Raw genomic sequence first — 21,613 nt, forward strand, 5'->3', positions numbered from 1 at the left:
GTCACTGGAGTTAATTGCCATGGCAACCAAGCAGGAAAATGACACATGACACAAACAAAGCTGCTGTTTTTTGTTTTTAATTAGCCTCTGTTTGGTAGCCATTCCACAGTGCTTATTTTGATTCTGTCGCTCAGGGTTGTGACTAAAAAGACCCAAAGATGTATCTCCAATCCATAATTGTGGTTCATCAATATGTAACGATAAATGTGCGTACATGTTATCTTTTTTTTCTTAACAAGGGAATTCAAATAATACTCGCGTTTTAAGCAGTGCATCACGTGACTTACAAGGAAGCTCTCCAAGGGCTCTTTTATTAGCCTCTGGCACCCCCTAGTGTCCGATTGTTTGTTTTTCAGTGAACTTTAACTTAAAATCAAACCTCTGCCTCCATCTTCTATGAGTTTATCCATTCATTCCTTCTCTATGCCGTTTAGTCCTCATTAGGGTCGCCAGCCAATCGCAGGACACATATACACAACCTTTCACACTCAAATTCATACCTATGGACAATTTAGAGTCCCTAGTTACCCTAAGGCTCTCGATCCACCGCAACGTGTAGTACGGCATGCAGCAGAAAGTCGGCCATGATGGTGAGCAGCAGAGGTGGGCGGGGCTCGGCGGTGTATAATGAATGTATCAATGTTGCGCAGAGCGTGTGTAGGTGTGTATAAAAAAATATATATATATATATACACAAATATATAGTATATGTGTATATATATGTATATGTGTATATATATATATATATATATAGATGTATATGTGTGTGTGTGTGTGTGTGTGTGTGTGTGTACAAATCCGTAATACTGCAGAAATGTGACCTACAAACCAGTAGTAGCAGTATGAAAAATCTTTCCTTTCATTTGGCTTTCTCCTTCCTTGCAATGTTACCGCACTTAACGATCAACATACAAAATAATATTTATATTATATGGATAATCAACTGCAAGTATTTCGGGCAGTCTATTCGAGGATATGGCTGAGCAGTGTGCTGAGGACGTTTAAAAATAAATGGTTCTGGATTCTGCTCACCATCATGGCGGCCAAACCCACGCACGGCGTACTAAGGAAGTGGATTTCGAAATTCGTGCTCTTAATGCAAACCCCTCACCACGGTTCTATGTGTTTAATTAATTCATAAATGTAATTAATAAATGTATACTGGTAAATTCGCACCACATATTATCCATTTTATATCCATACGTGAGCTGAGTTTAACTGTGTCACGTGATACGGAAGCAGTAGAAAGCTTTTTTGCTAGTCTCTAGAGCCTCCTAGCGCCATTTTGTAGAATAACAGGCAGATGAAACTATATTAACCCGAATTGTGGAACTTCTGTTATTGTATACTTCTAATGAACTCATAGTTGCTATTATAAATGTGTAGTGATTAATTAGCGCAATATACTACCACCCACTTTTTAAAGTTAGTAGCAAGCTAGTACAGAAGCGCAGGAAGCTTTTTTTTTGCTAGCTTACCCCCTACTGCCACATTCCAGTATTACAGATTAAATTAAATGAAACAAGAACTTTGGAACTTCCTTGTTGTCCTCTGAAACGTTTCACGAATGTTCCAGGTTTTATTTATCCAAATGTTTTTGATACATACACTACTAGTCATTTGTTCCAGTTACTTATTGCAACCCAGGCCTGAGTCCAATGAATATCTAGAAATGGCACAAAGGTAAGCTATAGTATCTGTGTAAAAGCAGTTTGGAATACCCTCCTGAGCATCAGTTAAACAGTACTGTACTGCAGAAAGTTATGTGTTGCTACAAAAATGGTCAATAAGCAACTAAAAGAAAAAAAAATTGGACCGGTAGTGTAAAAGTATTAATGATCGTGTCTGCATTGGAATAAGCAAAAACGCCAGATTTAGAACCGTTTAATTTCATGTTTCAATATTTACTTACAAGTATATTATCACAGCTACTCTTCCCTACATAGTTGTATAAGCATTTATCACTGCCAGGAAATATTTGCAATTAATGAATCCATCCCAAAGAAATACACAGTATTGTATGAGAAACATAGACTTTAATGTTCCAATAAACCATCAAAATGTCAAATAAGGTGTAATTACTGGTGTTTCTATTCTGTAACCAAAACGGCACCGCTGGATCTGTACCTAAAGTCGCAACCAAGATGAACATAAAATCCAGTCTAACCGTTTATCACCCCTTTTCAGACTGGAGGAGCAAAGAGTCACAAGGTTCTAGTCTACAAGTCTAGCAGTGACCACTAACTAGGGAGGCTCAGGAGGAGATAAGCGCGAGTAAATATAGCAGTTGGGTGTAATCCACTTTTTCATGATCCAGTGTGCTCATTTCATGCTATGACAGCGGAGAAAGACAGTGGACATCCATGTTTTTTTAACTTGTTCCCCAGAATAGATTTATTCAAGTCGGGACCATACAAACCTTGTGAATGACAGGAGGTATTATACTTATTGAAGGAATGACATTGGTGGAGTGGAGGGTGGGGTGTGGAACGTTTTAAAATCAAGATGCACAACGTACAGCCATTGCCCACTTCTAGGTGGAGAGACAATATAGTTTTGTTCCCATAAATAAGGCAGAACGCAGAGTCCATAAGAAATGGAAAGTTATTACATTTAGCCGAATTGGACAGTGATGTGACATGGTTGACAATTTAGATGACCTTCTTCAGCTCATCGTACAACACCAGCACGAAGGCGCCTCCCATGCCACGGAGCACATTGGACCACGCACCCTTGAAGAAAGCCTTGCCTCCCTCATCACGGGCGATCTTGCGCCAGCAGTCGATGGTTCCGCTGTACATGATGTCGGCTAGCGAGGAGGAAGAGGCGAAGACGTCAAGGTAGTGTCCATGCATTTTTAAGTTTTAAATGAAAATTAAACACACCTCCTTTGCGGCCAGACTGCATCATCATACGCCTACGGACAGTGTCGAATGGGTAGGAGGTGAGGCCGGCAACAGCGGTCACAGACTGGGCGATCATCCAGCTCACCAAAATGTGAGTGTTCTTAGGGTCGGGGAGCATACCTGTGGGGAAAATGACAGGCTTAAATCAGTAAGCTTTGAGTTGTGGTTAATAAAAGGCATAAAACGACATAAGCCTACCCTTAGCTGTGTCGTAGATGCCAAAGTAAGCAGCCCTGTAGATGATGATGCCCTGCACGGACACATTGAAGCCCTGGTACAACCCGCGCAGACCGTCTGACCTGAAGATCTTCACCAGGCAGTCTCCGAGACCATTGAACTCTCTCTCTGCTCCAGCCTTTCCTACGTCAGCCGCCAGACGAGTACGGGCGAAGTCGAGGGGGTACACGAAGCATAGGGAGGTGGCACCGGCGGCGCCGCCAGACGCCAAGTTACCGGCAAAGTACCTCCAGAACTGGGTGCGCTTGTCAACGCCGTCAAGGAAGACCTTCTTGTACTTATCCTTGAAGGCGAAGTTGAGGGCCTGGGTGGGGAAATACCTGATGACATTGGCAAGGTTACCTCTCCAGAAGGAAAGGAAGCCCTGCTCCTTGGGGATACGGACAACGCAGTCCACAATTCCCTTATACTGCTTATCCGCCGTGATCTGCTTGCTGGCATGTTGGACCTGGAATAAGGAGGAAAAGGAAAGAATGAAAAGGTTAGCTAAGCAACTGGAAAGCCAATTAAGTGATGAGCATGTGACATCACAAGGTCTCCTTGTTTTGACCTTGGTACACCATTAAATCTACAACTCAAACAATCAGTTTAACTGCACTCTGCAAACAGGATTTATCTATAAATTACTCATTGATAAGCAATCAAGGGCCTGTACCTGACCAAAGCAAAGTATGAGTGAGAACAGTTTCTGAAAGTGGCAGTAAGAACAGACTAGAGAAAACTGATGTGGAACTTGTCGACCCGGTTGTAAGGAAGAACAAGAACAGCCATTTCCCTAAGACTCCTTACACATTAGCATACAGGACGGTTAAGGTTAAATTAAAACCCACTGTAATGAAGACATGGCATGAAATCACACGTATGAATTGGATGTAGATCGTGTTATAAAACGTATTTGTTTTTAGAAATATTTGTACAAGGTGTCCTAATGTCACTGCGAGGTTTGTCCTTTGTTAGCTACGCCGGCTAAGGTTAACGTGGAGGAAGCTAACGTTAGCATTAGCAGCCGGCTGGTGTAGGTCATTCACAATCCCGTGATGACCTTACATCCTTGGACCAACACTCTCACCATTCGTAGGCTTAAATCGTACAACACAAGCTTTAGTGTGCTTTAACTGAGACAAAGCCTGGGTTAGCAAGCTTACATTGAACAGAACAGTGCTCTACCGCATTTAGCAATACGACACTAGCTAGCAAGCTAACTTGCTCAGAAGGCTTTTTTTTTTTTACCTGAAGCAGAAGCTTCACTCTCTCGATGGGTGCGACGGCTGTTTTGGAAATGGCGGCGGAGATTCCACCGGCCAAGAAGTCCTTGGCGAAGGAGATAGCTTGCTCACTCATGGTGCGATCTTCTTGATGTGCCTTTCAGATAATCAGTATAACTTGGTTTTCCCCGTTGCCCTTTACGGCTGATGGCCTGCACCGACGAAATGGCCGATTGGTAAGCCGCGTTGCGGATTTATTCAGACGAGAACTCGCGATACAAGGCGAGAAATGCGTTGACGTCACATACGCTAGTGATTACGTAAGATGACCGGAAAGTGATGACGACAGCGAGTAGGTGTTCCTACTTCGACTGTAAAACTCAAATGATTAACGCCACAAATATGTAGAATATTTTTACTATTTTTTATTTTTACTCTACTCTACTTTGTTAGTAGACTTAAAGTGTAACTCAAACTAGCAATGCAACTGACTATACAGTACACTAATCGCCCTCCATTACATACGGGTCAACAACACTCACGTGACACATTTGATACACTACATTTAATGAGGGCTAATGCAATAATTCTGCCTTTACTAATGTAATAAAGCCCATTTTTAATTGCTAACAACCAAAGTTAACAATAATGTATGCTTAATATTGTAACTGTACAAATGAGTGTCGTACTCCAAGGCAGATACAGGTCTTGTGAACCAGATTGCCCCTTAGTGGTGACTGAGGGCACCTATTGTAATGCCTGATCAAAAAACGATAAAGAAAGTTATTTTGATACCCAGCCGTTATAGAGTCAAATGTTTGTATGTGTTAAGGATAATTATCATCAGGCTGTGCTGTGTATGCCCTTTTGGATGTGTTGACACAGAGCAGTAATGGTTTACTGAATGTCAGAGGTGTCACCTTCAAGGTGTCATGTCTGCACCCACGAAGGAACACATTCATGGTCTAGCAGCCTTCAGAAGCCACTTTGTGTGTTGTTTGGAACCAAACAAATAATACTTATATTGGAAAAGTCATTGTTATTTAGTCATATAGCCATGCAATACGTATGAACTAACTTGTACCATGCATTCTGTACATAGCTATGGTTATTATAGTATTATTACACATGTATATATGCATACATATAATTGTATATATGTACACGTTTTTAAAACATGTCCTTGCAATTTTGTTGCAGTGCATGTTCAACTTTCTCCAAGGTCGACTGAAGAGCACATAATCCCAGAAAGCATGTAGGTAAGTACAATAAATTGAAATTTTAGACTTTTGTAATTATATTGACCAACATATGACTAATCTGACTCATTACAGTTATAGTTAGGTTGCATTGCATGTGTACAGCCAAAACAGTTATGGCTGAGCTGCAGCCTCCATCACCCTGATGTAATACATAGCATTGGCCACATGGGGGCAGTGCTGTGATGGAATAGATTCACTAGGCTCCAATGAGCATCCCAATTACATGACGCTATAAACTTTCATGGGCTGCTTAAGTGCAACCAGTTGGTGTGATGTTGCGTTATAATGATGACATAACTTGTACCTGTATTATATTTCTGTGGGGTGATATGTAAATGACCATCACTGGTAACAGGTTACTATCCTGTCACTGGCGCATCCAGTTCAGCAGGATATGGAAATTAATTCTCTAATGCCTTAGCATTCTTTTGATCACAGAGACAACAAGCAATGTGGTAGTTTATTATTTTAAATGTTTTATTAAGCACACAAGGCACACAGTGTTTTTCTCATGAACCGTATAATTTTTTTTGGCTGTGCTCAACCTATGATAAACTATCTAATCTGATCCAACTCCAACTGTCTGCACAATCATTGTGAAAAATAAGGCAATAATATTACGTCTCAGTGCAATTCTCATTGCGTGCCATTCCCCGTTGACAAAAAAGCCCACCATCCCACAGGCCGGCTGCAGCAGTGGAACAAGTGACGATTTCACAGTCCCAATCCTGTTGCAAGCTGATATGAAAGGACCACGTTTGCAGGGTCTCACAATGAGAGAGAAGAAGGAACCTATTTCATTTAGCATTTAACCATTAAGACCACCACACATGTGAAATGCAGAGAACATGACAACCCTGTATTTCTCGCACAATTTGTTACGTGCAGTACACATTTCAGTTGTATATAGAGAAGATTTACGTTTTGTGTGTTTAAATCAGTACATGCAATTGCAGGATAGGCAAACAATTTAATGTTTACACATTTATAGTTTAAGTTTTTTTAATTTTGTTTACATTTTTTGTTGTTTATTTTTTTTATTTTATTTTTATCACCTCATACTTCGGTACGTGACAAAAATAAAATAAAAAATAAAAAAATAAAAAAAATTATATTTGGAAAGCAGGAAGTGAACAAATGTAACAGTTACTGATTGTAAAAGTACCAGATGGACGGGTAGGATTTAATAAGCTTTGCTTCTTCCTACTCCTTTTGGACATGTGGAACTGTGAACTGATTATGTGATGCATTCAATTTTAACCTGATGCATGTTCAAATGAAATAAAACCATAACCACAACTATTTATAAAAAAATGTCAAGGGTTAATGAAACTGTAATTAACAATCTGTATAACACTCTTGTATGCTTTTGTAACCATGCCCTAGTGTGTGAGTGGGATTGCTATTAGTGCAATCATGTGACCTACAGGTAGTTTGTGTCACTTCTGGTAAGACGCTTAGGTCACATTCACATTTAGCATTTGTACAATATTTGGCAGATTAAAGTGAATAACCGTGCATGCCGTTGAAATGATTTGCTCCATTTGTGTGAGTGTGCATGGTGTGCTGCATGAAGACATGAAAGAGTCCAAAACCACAGCACTGATATGATGAATGTAGCACTTCTAACCTGTCTATTTTTCTTACAGAAGTCAGTCTGCATGAATACATTTTTGTATTTGTCCTTTATTGTTTTGCTGTGCAGTTATTAGCGGATGAACATGAATTTGTTGTAAAGTTACTTCTCAGTAGCCTGTGGTTGGCATGAGCGGTACATCCTGTATTTGCTCCTAGATTCTATCACTCTGACGGAAGACTGGCGTTAGTGGATGCTAGTTTTAATGACAAGAGCATTGTGGGTGTTACTTTATTACGTCACACCACAGGTTTGAGTATGAATTTATGGTGTTTATTGAATAATTGGGAACTTATACATTTCCTATTTATCCAGAAACAGGCTTAGCAGCCATCTTTCTCAGCCTTTTTTGAACTTTTTTTCCTTTTATGGTGGCCTATCGTAATGATATCATTTTCCAAAATCCATCTTTGAACAATTTCCACATGTGAGAACAACATATATTTGCAGGAAAGAAGTTCCGGTAATGCTTAAAATGACATATATGTCATTATATGACATTATATGTTGTCATGAATGTGCATGTTACTGCATGGTTACAGCGTGTATATTCATACAATGTTGTTGGAGGTTTTTGAATGTTTTTTTTAGAGGGCTTTATAGGTGGAATAGGCGACTCCCGTTAGTGAAAAATGCATTACAAGAGAAACAAGCGTTCATTCGCAACAACAATGTCAGGTGAGGTACATGGTGGTTGTTTACAAGCATGCATTTCTAGTTTTGATGGCCGTGCAAGTAAAGCCAAAATAAGTAAAAGTAGTTTTAGGTAAATACGTGTTACAACTTTTCCCCTTCTGCGTGATCTCGCAGCCACTACTGTCCATCATGTTGATGTGTCCACGCACACAGCTGTTCCCCTGCAGGAAACATTTGCAACAGCTCCTGGGGATTATTCCCTCTTTTTCAGGGGCCAATCACGTGATGCCTATAATATCAGTGGATGCAGGCTTTCTACCGTGCCACTTCTCTACAGTGGACAACTGTGGAGCCACAGATACAGGATCAGAGAGACCACTTATGGACATTTTGAAATCAATCTCAAAGGAGGAATGTAAAAAAGACATGGAGCGGTAAAGATCGCGAGAACTTGTGTGCTGCTTCCAGTAGAGCGCACGGCAGGATTTGGTTGGTTGGGTCGGTGTTGTTGGCCAACTTTTGTGCATCTCCCACCTGGCCGTCCGATCGGACCGAGTGCGTGTGGGCGCATCATCATCGTCATCTTCCTCACGCAGGAGGCTTGCATGTGGCAGCGGCAGAGTCCTCAGTAAGCTGCAGCCAGCCCGGGGTGCGAGTTTCATAGTCCGCCTTTTAACTCAAAAGTGTCCGATGTCCGCGCACAGGATGATGATCATTGGACTCCTGCTCAGCGTCTTCTTCTATGGTGAGCACATTTGGACATGACTATGACTTTTTGTACGCTGCTTACATTTGCAATAAGCTGTATTAATAAGCCTCAGATCTGTTATATTCTGTATTGTATCAACTTTAGATCATGCAAAAAATATGTTGTATATGTGAATCATATTACGTATTATAAGAAAAAATAATAAATTTGCAAAATGTATTATTTTGCAAATTTATTATTTATTTTTAATTAAAAAAAAAGACAAACACAAAACAAAAATTCTCCTAGAGTACAACATATCTATTGTTTGAATTCTTGAATTTCCTTAATATCTACCTCTCTGTCTATGCATGTCAATATCTCAAACCCAAACACAAATTTTGTTAGTGAAATGGTACTGAATATAGAAATAATGGCATATCATGTCAACTTATATTGTGTATTTTAGATATGGGAAGCATACAATTGTGAAACACTGTAAAATCCCCAAAATGCAAAACAAATGTAATTATTAGATGAGAGAAAGCATGTGGTGCTGCTATTTCTATTCTTGTAAAATGCACCCTGCACATTTTCTCAAGTGCATTCAAAAAGGCTAAGGAGAAGGAGTAAAAAATAAGCCAAAGGTCGGCACAATTTGATGTTTAAGGAAGAAAAATGAAGCTTTTTAATCAAATCTAGTCCATGTCGCTTTGTTCAACCTTATATATGCAGCTTCACATGAGTCCAGGTTGGAGTAAAAACCTTTAAGCTGTCAAAATGATCCCATTAACTCCATTCCCAATTCATTATGGAGGCAGCCTAGTTTACATGTGGATGACATCATAGGTCCACTCTTCTTTCTTTGGACACGCTCCAAACGCGGGGGGGTTGTTCGTCCACTACATATTGATTGGACCGTCCCACATCATGGAGACATCTCACTTATCTGGCGTTCCCCTTTAAGAGGAGGCTTTTCTTGCCATTAAATCAGTAACATGCATTAGAAGGTGATTGTACAAAGGATTAAATATGATGTCAGAAATTGCAGGATTCACCACTTTAATGGTGGTAAAATATGACATTGGTTTACGATGCATCATAATTTGGGGGCACTTGGCTTGATTAAATTGGTGCAAATACTGTGGGAGAAAATAATTTTAAAAAATGCAACATCTTTCTTTTTCTTCGTGGATATAAAATGAATTTGGTTGAATCATCTGCCGGAGTGGCTGAATAATGACTTGAAATCATAAAGTCGATGAAATAGTCGTGGCAGAAAAGCAATACTCTAGTAGAGCATAAATGCTTGTTGAGCCGCAATATTAATACAAAAGATGGTGTTATTTTGCTTTATGAGTATTCTTCATTGCTCAAGGCGGAGCAGACTCATTAATTTGATGAGTTTGTGTGTGTCTGTGTGTTGTCTGGAGGGTGTGCATCCACATCTTTAAAGTGTGCCTGTAGATCAGATAATGATACATATAGATTTTCAAATACAACGTGTTGTTGTTGTTGTTGTTGTTGTACATGAGGGACAGTTCAATCACTTTGTGGATAATGTTGTGTAAAGTGACTCATTATCGTGCATAATAGCGTATGTCTTCCTTTTCTTGCATCTTCATCCTGTGTGTGACACCCGGAAGAGAATGGAGGAGTGAACATATTGCACTATATTGTGTTAGAAATTGACAATTTTCCATTAATAGGAGCGCTACTATGTCCGAACGAGCTCTTTGTACGAGGCAACACACTCTAAAAACACGACGAACAATTTCAACCCTGTTAGGGTTACTGCATAAGTCATTTGTCTACGAATTATAGCGTAGTACGCTATTGGTTTTTTGGCAATAATGGTATCAATGAGAGAGTGATGGCGTTGTGCGCCGCACAGCAACAAGTTTGCTAGCTCAGTATCTCCACTATATTTTGCCTTTTTATTGCAAATATGCAATTTATACGATGATACATGCATTGCTCGTTATGTTAGGTATCTTCCTTCAATACGTCTAATATATTTCATTCATACGCGGTATGCTGAATGAGCCCAATTTATAATTTCACTGATTATAGTAGAGTTTCATACTTGGCACTTTATTGACAGATGTTTGTGCCACATAAAAATGTGCAGCTTTCCAAATTGTATTGTTGCCAGTATTATTTAATTGGATCGTTATTTTAAAATGTATTACATCTAAATTGTTATTTCAGTTGACTATTGGTCTCAATTTTTTAAATGGTTATTATGTCGGACTTTGAGCCAGACGGGTATGAAGTGGTTAGTGCGCAGGCCACACAGCTAGAAGAACCGGGTTCGATTCCACCCTCGGCCATCTCTGTGTGGAGTTTGCACGTTCTCCCCGTGCATACGAAAACTCCGGTTTCCTCCCACATTCCAAAAACATGCTAGGTTAATTGGCGACTCCAAATTGTCCATAGGTATGAATGTGAGTGTGAATGGTTGTTTGTCTATATGTGCCCTGTGATTGGCTGACGACCAGTCCAGGGTGTACACTGCCTCTCACCCGAAGACAGCTGGGATAGGCTCCAGCATGCCTGTGACCCTTGAGGATAAGCGGTACAGATAGATGGATGTTTTTGTAACTTATATTGCATATTGCATTATTAGCCCTATTTTGAACAAATAGTGAGTATGTGTGAAATGCATCATGTGACACCACAGTAAAAGTAAAGAAGCATAATGTGTTCATCCATTACATGACATGTGACATTAGTTCGAGGAAAGAGCTGCTGCCCAATATTGGTATCAGTTGATAGTGATATCGGTATCACATAGTATAGGTAAAAAGCCAATATGGAGCATCTCTAATGACTGTATATCCCACTAAATGATGGCATTAACAGGTGCTATTCAAATGCAAATGATCATTGTCATGCCTAATTTCTAAAGATTTCCAGATTTCTTCCAAAGGCATTAGAGAAAACAGTAGCAGAGATGGAGCGGTGAAATCACATTTCATGCAATGTTATTTTTAGATTTGAATACATTTGGCCGTGTACTCCTCTGTCACCTTAACAATGGCAGCGTGGTGCTTTAGAGGAAGCCTTTCCAAAATGTCTGTCAACGGCTGTCGAGTTACAGAGCCGCGGGCTCCGGCTCGCCAAAGTCGTCATTAAAGTGTCTATTGAGGATCGAAGGAGGAGGAGGAGGACTGCACCTGTCCGTACACAGCAGAGGCAGCATTTGCTTTTCTCCCCTATGGGAACACCATTAGAATTTCACAATAGCGCCACGTCGGTATTCAATGCTGCAAGGAAAACACAATAGTCCCCATTTTATACAATCAAAACTGCACTGGTCTGATTTGTATAGTAAACATGACTTTTACTACTGTTTTATTGTTTGCATGCATTATGCTATTTATAACAGAAACAGTCAATATGAGAATGATCAGATGACATTAAACCTGACCTTGACCCATGTAGATTGGATTATTCATATGACCCGAGCTTAAAGATGTTTCGGTGCCTAATTTGGTGGGTGTTGATGGAGTCGGAACACCACAGTCAATGTGCTCAGGGAGTTTGTAGTCAGGGTATAGTATGAGTATTTAATTGTCACTCGGCTTCCTTACCTTTTCAACAAGGCCTCCCATCGTCCTCGCTTTATTCTCCTCGCTGTTCTAAATGGCGTGGCCGGTACTCTGTTTTTCTTTGGCCGACTGCACACAGATATTGAACTGGCAGCAGGCCCATTGGGTATCCCGAAGATGAGAGAACATAAAGGAGAGCCTTATGATATCAATGGAGGCTGTAAAGACATTTTTGGAATTGAAATGCTTGACTCAAGAAAACAATAGCAAAATTCTACACAAGCAACCTCTAAAGTTCCCCAACTTTTCACACCCTCGTACCCCATTCATATGGAGGACCAAAACTGCCAAAATAATAAATAAATAAATAAATAAATAAAAAAATAAATAAATAAATAGATAAATAAATAAATAAATAAATAAATAAATAAATAAATAAATAAATAAATAAATAAATAAATAAATAAATAAATAAATAAATAAATAAAAGTGAAAATAAAAACAAAAATGAAAAAAAAATCAAAACATTAATACAAAAAAATAATATAAATGGAAATAAAAACAACAAAAAAATATATACATAAATAAATAAATAAAAGCAAAAACAAGATTCAAAAATTAAAAATAAATACAAAAATAAATGTAGAAATAAATACAAAAATAAATATATAAATAGAATTACATATCAATAAATAAATAAAAGCACTCTGCTCTCATATGTATTTATTTCATGCTGCAGACAATGTCAACTTGAAATGCAGAAGGAAAAACTATTCAAATGAGGGGGCGGTCCTAAGTGTGTCTTGGGTTGAACTGTTCACCTATTGGTTGATCGACATGTGATTAAGTAAAACACATCAGCTGTTTCATACTTACCACGTTCCAAATCATCCAAACGATTGGCAGCGTCCCTGAGAAGCTCGGACACCGACTTCCTGGTGGACCCCGCCATTATTGTCCCGGTAAATGTATACTTTTCTCCCTGTATACTTCCTCTTGCTGTGGCCGTTTGCAGGCATACCTAGTCGATTTTCGCACTCACATGTCGATCAACCAATAGGCGAACAGTTCAACCCAAGACACACTTAGGACCGCCCCCTCATTTGAATAGTTTTTCCTTCTGCATTTCAAGCTGACATTGTCTGCTGCATGAAATAAATACATATGAGAGCAGAGTGCTTTTATTTATTTATTGATATGTAATTCTATTTATATATTTATTTTTGTATTTATTTCTACATTTATTTTTGTATTTATTTTTAATTTTTGAATCTTGTTTTTTATTTTTGTATTTATTTTTGCTTTTATTTATTTATTTATGTATATATTTTTTTATTTTTGTTTTATTTCCATTTATATTATTTTTTTGTATTTAATTTTTTGATTTTTTTTTTTCATTTTTGTTTTTATTTCCACTTTTATTTATTTATTTATTTATTATTTTGGCAGTTTTGGTCCTCCATACATTCAGACATTTGACCTGAAACCATGTATCCTTTACTGGTGCACACTTAAAATATAGTATAACCCAGCGTCTGTAAGCACACAATAAAACATCTTACTCTGAATTATGTCTCACCTGTTTGATAGTATTGAATCATTTCATATATAATAGATTTTTCTGAAGCAAACAGAAGAGCGTGTCCTCCTTAATTCTTTCTTCATGAATGTATGCTCATCCACCAGGGCGGGTGCCAGGCTGGCTATATCTGTTGACTCATAAAGCTGTGGTGCGTAAAATTTACTGGCTCGTATGCTCAGTGCTAGCTTTTTCAAAACATCCTCCGCCATGTCTTTAGTGTGCTGAGAAACTATTTTTTTTTTTTTGATGAAGGCATGGTCTGTATAGTTTTTCATGCATTAATTGCTGAAAAAAAAAAATCAGCGCAAAGTCAGCGCATCCAGTCAAGAAAGAAATGACAGGCTCATAGCTCAGAAAATGCACTAATTAGTCACAGAGCCATGGAAGAAGACCCGCTCTTATTTAGCACACATTCATTTTCTATGCTGCTTGTCCTCACCAGGGTCATGGGGGTATGCTGGACTGACTTTGGGGGAGACTGGTCACCAGCCAGGGTGACATACAGGGCGTAGAGCACATATAGACAACCACTAAAACTGACTTCATACCTTTGGAAAATTTAGAGCAGGGGTCTCAAACATGCGGCCCATGGGCCAAATGTGGCCCGCAGGACACTAGTTTGGGCCCCCGCCTTGATATGAAAGTTTAATGTTAGCGCGGCCCGTGCAAGTTTGATATGGATGCTGTATGGTATCATGTACCCAGAAAAAAATATTACGTTTGATTAATGTTCATGTTAAAGGTTAAATAACTGTTAATAGTTATCCTCCCTATCCGTGTGGAAGTGGTAAGTTTTTGGCTTTTTTAAGTTTAAAGGAAATAACTTGGAGGCTACCGTTTAGGTCGCTAGCTCTCTAGTTTGCGAGTTAGCATGTGTCTCAAGACCTCGCAGTTGCGCAATATGTTGTAAATAAAAAGAGTATAAATGTGACTATAGTCGTGTTTTGTCATGTCTACAGGGCTCTAATAATGCTTTGTTCATTTTAATCTGAAAAAAATAATTTGTCTACCAACCAGCTACACACAATAACCCGCACAGAAAACTTTTTACATTTTCCAGAATCTGCACCTATTCCAGCAATGTTTGTGCTTCCCTCCAAAACTGTCTGTTTTAATTTATTCCACTCAAGGCCCGCCTCCAGGCATGCCCACTCCTCTGTGACTGGTCACACACCCAAAGTGCTTCCTAACTATGAACCATATAACGAAGTCCACCCCTCTGTGACATCACAAAGGGGCAGTTTTGCCCCGCCTTTTGAAACTGAGCCTTTTGAGCAATCACAAACTTCTTCCAGGGCTCACTTCCAAAAGCAATAAACCTCATTATCTGAAACTTTGGCATAGTTTAAAACGAGAATACAACATTGCAATTACATTCATAGGTCAGAGAAGTGGAAAAAGCATAATTAGAACTTGAACTTGAAAACTTGTTATCTGCCTGCCTCTCCTCTCTCTTAAGCACCACTACTTGATATTCACTGATTATAGACTTTTTTCTTTTTGTTTTACTATTAAGGGGATAGGTGTTTTTTTTTTTTTACATGAAATTGTATGACATCCGCTTCAACAGTGTAGTGCATCAGTGGTGACTTACCCTGCACTTTGTCCCGTGAATCGAGCTCTGGTTGGATTTCTGTTATGAGGAACTTGGTTCCGGTTAGTTGGTGAAGCCACTTTAGTAAAGAGTTGCATCATTTCTTTTTACACTGTTCGTCTGTTGAGAATGTTAAATGCGTCACAGTGGTTAACTTCTTTTTACACTCACATTACAATTTAAAAATGTTCCTACATTACTAGTACAGGGCGGCACGGCGGTGGAGTGGTTAGCGGGCAGACCTCACAGCTAGGAGACAAGGGTTCAATTCCACCCTCGGCCATCGGAGTTCTCCCCGTGCATGTGTGGGTTTTCTTCAGGTACTCCGGTTTCCTCCCACATTCCAAAAACATGCTAGGTTAATTGGCAACTCCAAATTGTCCATAGTTGTGAATGGTTGTTTGTCTATATGTGCCCTCTGATTGGCTGGCGACCAGTCCAGGGTGTACCCCGCCTCTCGCCTGAAGACAGCTGGGATAGGCTCCAGCAACCCCCGCGACCCTTGTGAGGAAAAGCGGTAGAAAATGAATGAATGAATTACTAGTACAGTTAAGAAAGATTTTATGATGGTGACAGTTTGACTCAGGAACAGATTATTTAAGTGCGACACTCGACTGTAGAGGTTCTAGTGTAGTTGACACAAATGTTCCAAAGTGCTTTGCATTTTGATTGCGAGTTTCACACATCAATTCAGTTTGCCAAGCAGGATATCTCTCTCTGCCAAGAACCATATGGCACATCACATTTTGGCAGTGCACTGTGGAGGAGCCTGAAGTATTAAGAGAGCTGCAGGAGAAAACCCCAACTGTTAAATGTGACATGTGGCGCAGGCTCCTGAAGGGCAGACGAGGAATGATGTGGCAATGCGGTGCATGGGCACAGTTCATCAAAACAACACACTGGTCCATGTAGCGCTGGCGCGAAGGCAATTGTTGATTCTGAGCGTTGTCTGCTGCCGCGTGTGTGAGGCTGCACGACTCTGCTCATGGTGTCTGGGCTTTAGCTGTCTCGGTGGGCTCTGTGCATGAAAACTGATTAGAGCGAGTGCAACTGTGCTGTACCTTTTCAAGACCCACTCACTCAGAAATACAATTTTCTTTGCTTGCACAAATTGAGGAGTAAATAGCATATAATTTCTCCACCAGCGATAAGGACCATAAAAAAAGTTTTGAAGGACGTTTGCAGAGTCTTCCTAATATACTGCATGTGTTCTTTTATTACTTCCTGTATTGTTGATGGAAATCAATCACTAGACGGAAGAGACTATCATTTTACAGATGTGGACTGCAAACTGTTATTTAGCAGTTCTGGACATTCATTCATTCATTCATTCATTTTCTGGGCGAGAGGCGGGGTACACCCTGGACTGGTCGCCAGCCAATCACAGGGCACATATAGACAAACAACCATTCACACTCACATTCAATTTGGACTGGCCAATTAACCTAGCATGTTTTTGGAATGTGGGAGGAAACCGGAGTACCCGGAGAACATGCAAACTCCACACAGAGATGGCCGAGGGTGGAATTGAACCCTGGTCTCCTAGCTGTGAGGTCTGCGCGCTAACCACTAGACCACCGTGCCGCCCTCATTCTGGACATTCACTACTCAAATATTCAGTTTTTGGATACATTTTCAGGGCGAAAATAACCATTGCACTAGAACAGGGGTCAGCAACCTGCGGCTCCAGAGCCGCATGTGGCTCTTCAGCCTCTTTATTGTGGCTCCCTTTGCGATGCTTGAATATTTTTAACACCCGAGTGGGGAAAATGCACGTCTTTTGTAATGAGTTTTAAAAAATCCAACTTTGTCTGAGACCATGAATGCATCCTGAGTGAGTTCTGACTGCTATCCAGTTCAGTACATGAAGGAAAACAAGTAATACTTACCTACAAATCTAAAAAATAAATTCGAGATAATTTAAAAACAGCGGCATGGGAACTTGTTTTTACGTTTACAGTAGTTTACACATACATTTATGTAAGTTTATCTCCAAAACTAGCAAGAGTACTCCAACTCGTCTTTTCTTATCTGAACTACTTTGATACCCCCAAATTCCCTCCAATGTTGTTTTAAACATACTATATGTTTTGCGGCTCCAGGCTATTTTTCTTCAGTGGGCATTGGGTAAAATGGCTCTTTTCATAGTAAAGGTTGCCGACCCCTGCACTAGAATATACGTTTATAGTGGAATGATTTGACCTTCTCTAAACCAACTGTTCAATGTTTTACGACTGTTTGCACAACTTCCAGGTGTATGTTGAAATGTTTGTGATTCTTCCTGATGACATTCTGTGACACTCTAAGATCAGTGGCCACTTCCCTGTAAGAACATCCTCTTTAAAGCCAATGAAGGTACTATGGATCAATTCATTTTTATGGTCGATTCATGGATCATATCTGTTAAATATGCCTCTACATGGAGTGCTAGCAGTTGGCAAGCAGATGCGAATACGAATGATGGCACAACAGCGATAGTTAACCCCAATGCCACAGTTCCAGTGTGGGTGTGCACCAAAGCCTTCCTTTCCGATACTCAACACTTGGTGCGCAAAATGGTGCGCTTTCACTCGTGCTGCGGCCTATGGTCAAACTAGTAATTCACAGGAAGCAGTGATGTCTTTCGTGTCCCTCCTGAGCTGCCATAGTGTTGTATTCTAGCACATGTTACGATGGAGAAGGATGGCTACCATCTAAATTCACACAAGTCTTATTGTATTATTTTACACACCTCAAATATGACCCCATACAATAGTTCAACAATACAAGTCACAACTGTGTGTGTGTAGACTTTATTTAGTTTTTTTTGTCTTAACAGAAACGATTTATAAAGTGTCGGAGTACTTACTGTTTCCCAGCATGCTTTGGTGTTTTTTGCATTTTTTTAAATGGCTGGAAAGCACATAGAGACCCCATACACATAGCAGTTGGTTGATATTCTGCATTATACGTTGGTAGTGTCTTGTCTGTTTTATCCACATATTGCGTTTCTGTGTGTAGTTGTTGTGGTGTGTGTGCTGGTGACGCCCATGATTCATCGCTAATATGGTATGCCTCACACAGGTACATGACACATTTGAATGTAATCTTTAATGTCAAAATGATCGGATATTGGTTGATAATCAATAGCACAATTATTGAACAGCAAAATGAGTTATTGCGACAGTCCTAGTTCCAGGCGCTGTATTACAATACAATATACAGTAAAGTCTCGTTATATCGATATTCTCGGGAGTCTGAAAAAATACCGATATAACCGGACTATCCATATATCCGATCCTGCGCCGAACTGCATTAAAAGTGGGCAATAATGCACTCGACATTGTTCTATACTATAGAACAATGTCGAGCAGCTTAAATCAATCTTTGCTTAAGGATTTCAATACCAAAAAAGAACACGGCGAACGGCTGCTTCCAGTCAACTTTATTTTTTTTTGTATAGAATCTATACACATGAGAGAAACCACGAACGCCAGCATGTACATATGAAAAACAGTGATTATTGCAAGCGATAAAAAGATATCTGAATACAACACAATTAAATACATGTATTTGTACGCTTGTGTCTTCGTTGGAATAGGTGTGTATGCTATGTCAGTTGGTTCTTCTGTTGCAGGCATGTGTTTGGCCAGCTATGTGGGGTGGGTTGAGCATGACCTGTGAACCAGGAAGTGCGGGAATCGGTGTGTGTGCTGCGCTCTGGTGGTGGAAGTGTGAAAAATAAAGTTGCCTGGAAGCAGCCGTTCGCCGTGTTCTTTTTTGGTATTGAAATCCTTAAGCAAAGATTGATTTAAGCTGCTTTTGTATCGATATAAGCAGACCAAATTGGCTGGCGGGAGATGAAAAGGGCATCGTAGTAACCGGATTATCATAATAACCGGGTATCGTACTAACGGAACTAATTATATCATAAAAGACTAGAAATTTGCCGGGAAATGAAAATAGTATCGTAATAAGTAGTAATTCGTTATAACCGATATCGATATAACGAGACTTTACTGTAATATGGTAGAATAACTGCCAGTGTACAGAAACCGAGGCTCAATTTAGGTGGTAACTTCAGTCAAAAACTGAATCATATGAATCATATCAACAGTGGCGTTTGAAAACCTGCAAACCAAGTGAGTCAGTTTTTTTTCCTGTCACTCATATACCCAAGCACCTGTGAGAGATGCAGATGCTTGAAAAAAAGTGTCTCAAAGGTTGGGCGGGTTTGCATACAACAGAGGAGGAGCCAAGAGGCTAATTTCAAGATGACGGTGATCATCATTAAATAGCCATGCAGCAGCTAAGAAATGTGATATCTTATTTTTTTTATCGCAACCAACCATTTGTTAATTCACTCTATATGCGTGAAATGAGCCACAGGTTATATTTATGTGCGGCATTTAGTACTTACACTTTGAGTGGAGTGGGGACATTAGGAACCTCTTTCAAATAAACATAATGAGGAGGCGAAGCAAGGGAGCTGTCTAAATTTATGGTCCATGGTGTCACACTAGTTGGGGGGCCAACGATGGTTGCTGACTGTATGGGGTCAGTGGCTGAAAGACAAAAGTGGACACAGTTCCTGACGGATGGTGAGCACATGATTGGGTCCCCCCCAGATGAGATTGCTTGTCCTTGGCAGATGGGTCAATTTCAGTATCTATGGCTTTGACCTAATTGTCTCCAAAATCAATTTGGCCACAATGTCCTTCTCTCAGGTGTTATGTTCGAGGGCAGTCAGGCAATCCACAACATTAAGAAGCTCATTACATCCCTCGCCGTACACTGGGCCCATGCCGGGGCCCTTTGTTCTGTCAAGCTGACGGCTGAAAACATCTAAAGAAAGCAAACAAAGTCAGACTTTCAAGCGCCCTGGTTTATAGCCAAAGATTTTGTGCAGTAAAAGCAACTTGTGTACTGCCTACTTTCTTTTTCAAAACTTCAATCGGTATGTTTACACTGGTGTACAACACTCTATACACGTACTTCATCTTTCATTCTTTGCTGATATACTTCATCTTCAAACAACTAAAATAATGCATAAGGCTAAAAACAACCAATTAGCTAAAAATGTCATCCAATACTTCTCTACAAGAGAGGAGAAATATGATCTCAGGGAAGAACTACATTTGAAACACTAGGACTACGTTAAAAAGCCATAGCTTTTCAGTATGTGGAATCAAACTATGGAATGGATTGAGTAAGGAACTCAAACAATGCACAACAATGAGCCAATTCAAGAAACAATACAAGCAGTTGATGTTTGCTAAATACAAGGATGAAGAGTCTTGAACCAGTCATGATGTGCTATATATATCACTATATTGACACTTACTATGGTACCCATTATGTCATTGGATGCTCATATCACCTTGTACTTCGGTACCAGGTACGTACATTAAAAAACAAAACAAAAAAACCTTGAACTATATTAGGAAAGCAGGAAGTGAACAAATCTAACAGTTACTGATTTTAAAAGTGCCAGATGGAGGGGTAGGATTTAATAAGCTTTGCTTCTTCCTACTCCTTTTGGACATGTGGAACTGTGAACTGATTATGTGATGCACTCAATTGTAATCTGATGCATGTTCAAATGAAATAAAACCATTACCGTTACCATTCTTAATGAGAAAATAGGAACGCTTTTACTGTATGAAAAACGACTTGTAAAGTTTCTTGACAAAAAAAAAGGAAAGAAAAAGATTCAGCTTGACTGAGGATGCCTATGGCAATCGCAGCAATCTTCCTGGCTAAGCATATGTTTAATGTTAAAAGATGTTGGAGGACAATGAGCTGATTGGTGGAGAAATTCAGTAGAAAGGGCTGCATCAGCAAGGACTAACACAAGCCTTAATTATGGCTGATTAACCAACTGTGTCCTTCTTAAGGAAACAACTCTGTCCAGGGGCGAGTGCTGCACAAGTGCCAGAATACACAATTAATTCATTCATTAATTCACTTGCGCCTCTTAACACATAGTGCAAAGCCTTTGCACACTCACTAAAAGTGATGGTGCCGTGTTTTTAAATCCCTAATACCGTGGGGAATAAATGCATTTTAATTGTTGGCATGACATGAGGGTCAGTCATTTGCTGATTGGAAAGAACTTGGACTTCTATCTACTAGACCTCCCTGTCATTGGCCATCTGCTCAGCCCAATCTCTTTTGGAATGCGTCTTTTTAATTTACTGTCTTGAATCACGTCCAAAATTGAACATTTTGGCAGGGAAGTAGTCAACACACATTGTTGTACTGATGCCTGCTTGCTGCTTTCCAGTATATCCTCTTCATTGGACAGGTCAATTAGTGTCCGTACATGAACATT

At 39.7% G+C, this 21,613-nt stretch overlaps 2 protein-coding genes across 3 annotated transcripts in view; one reads left to right on the forward strand and one right to left on the reverse strand.

Moving 5' to 3' along the window:
- Positions 1-2,016: 2,016 nt before the first annotated feature.
- Positions 2,017-4,590, reverse strand: LOC131138776 (ADP/ATP translocase 2). Its single transcript, XM_058087996.2, has 4 exons — positions 4,374-4,590; positions 3,105-3,591; positions 2,886-3,026; positions 2,017-2,809 (listed from the first exon to the last, which is right to left on the reverse strand). Exons 1-4 carry the CDS (start codon positions 4,482-4,484, stop codon positions 2,652-2,654), a joined length of 897 nt encoding a protein of 298 aa, XP_057943979.2. The 5' UTR covers positions 4,485-4,590; the 3' UTR covers positions 2,017-2,651.
- Positions 4,591-8,164: 3,574 nt separating this feature from the next.
- LOC131138773 (GDNF family receptor alpha-4-like) overlaps positions 8,165-21,613 on the forward strand; it is a 35,237-nt gene continuing 21,788 nt past the window's right edge. Inside the window, exon 1 of one of the 2 annotated variants that reach the window (XM_058087989.2) lies at positions 8,165-8,627. In XM_058087989.2, coding sequence (XP_057943972.2) covers positions 8,573-8,627 — 55 coding nt within the window. In that variant the 5' untranslated portion in view covers positions 8,165-8,572. The remainder of the gene's footprint in view (positions 8,628-21,613) is intronic. The other variant, XM_078787779.1, reaches the window with a different exon arrangement.

The sequence above is a fragment of the Doryrhamphus excisus genome, linkage group LG21, assembly GCF_037039965.1.
Source record: "Doryrhamphus excisus strain RoL-2023G ecotype Guam linkage group LG21, RoL_Dexc_Guam_v1.1, whole genome shotgun sequence".
NCBI lineage: Eukaryota > Metazoa > Chordata > Actinopteri > Syngnathiformes > Syngnathidae > Doryrhamphus > Doryrhamphus excisus.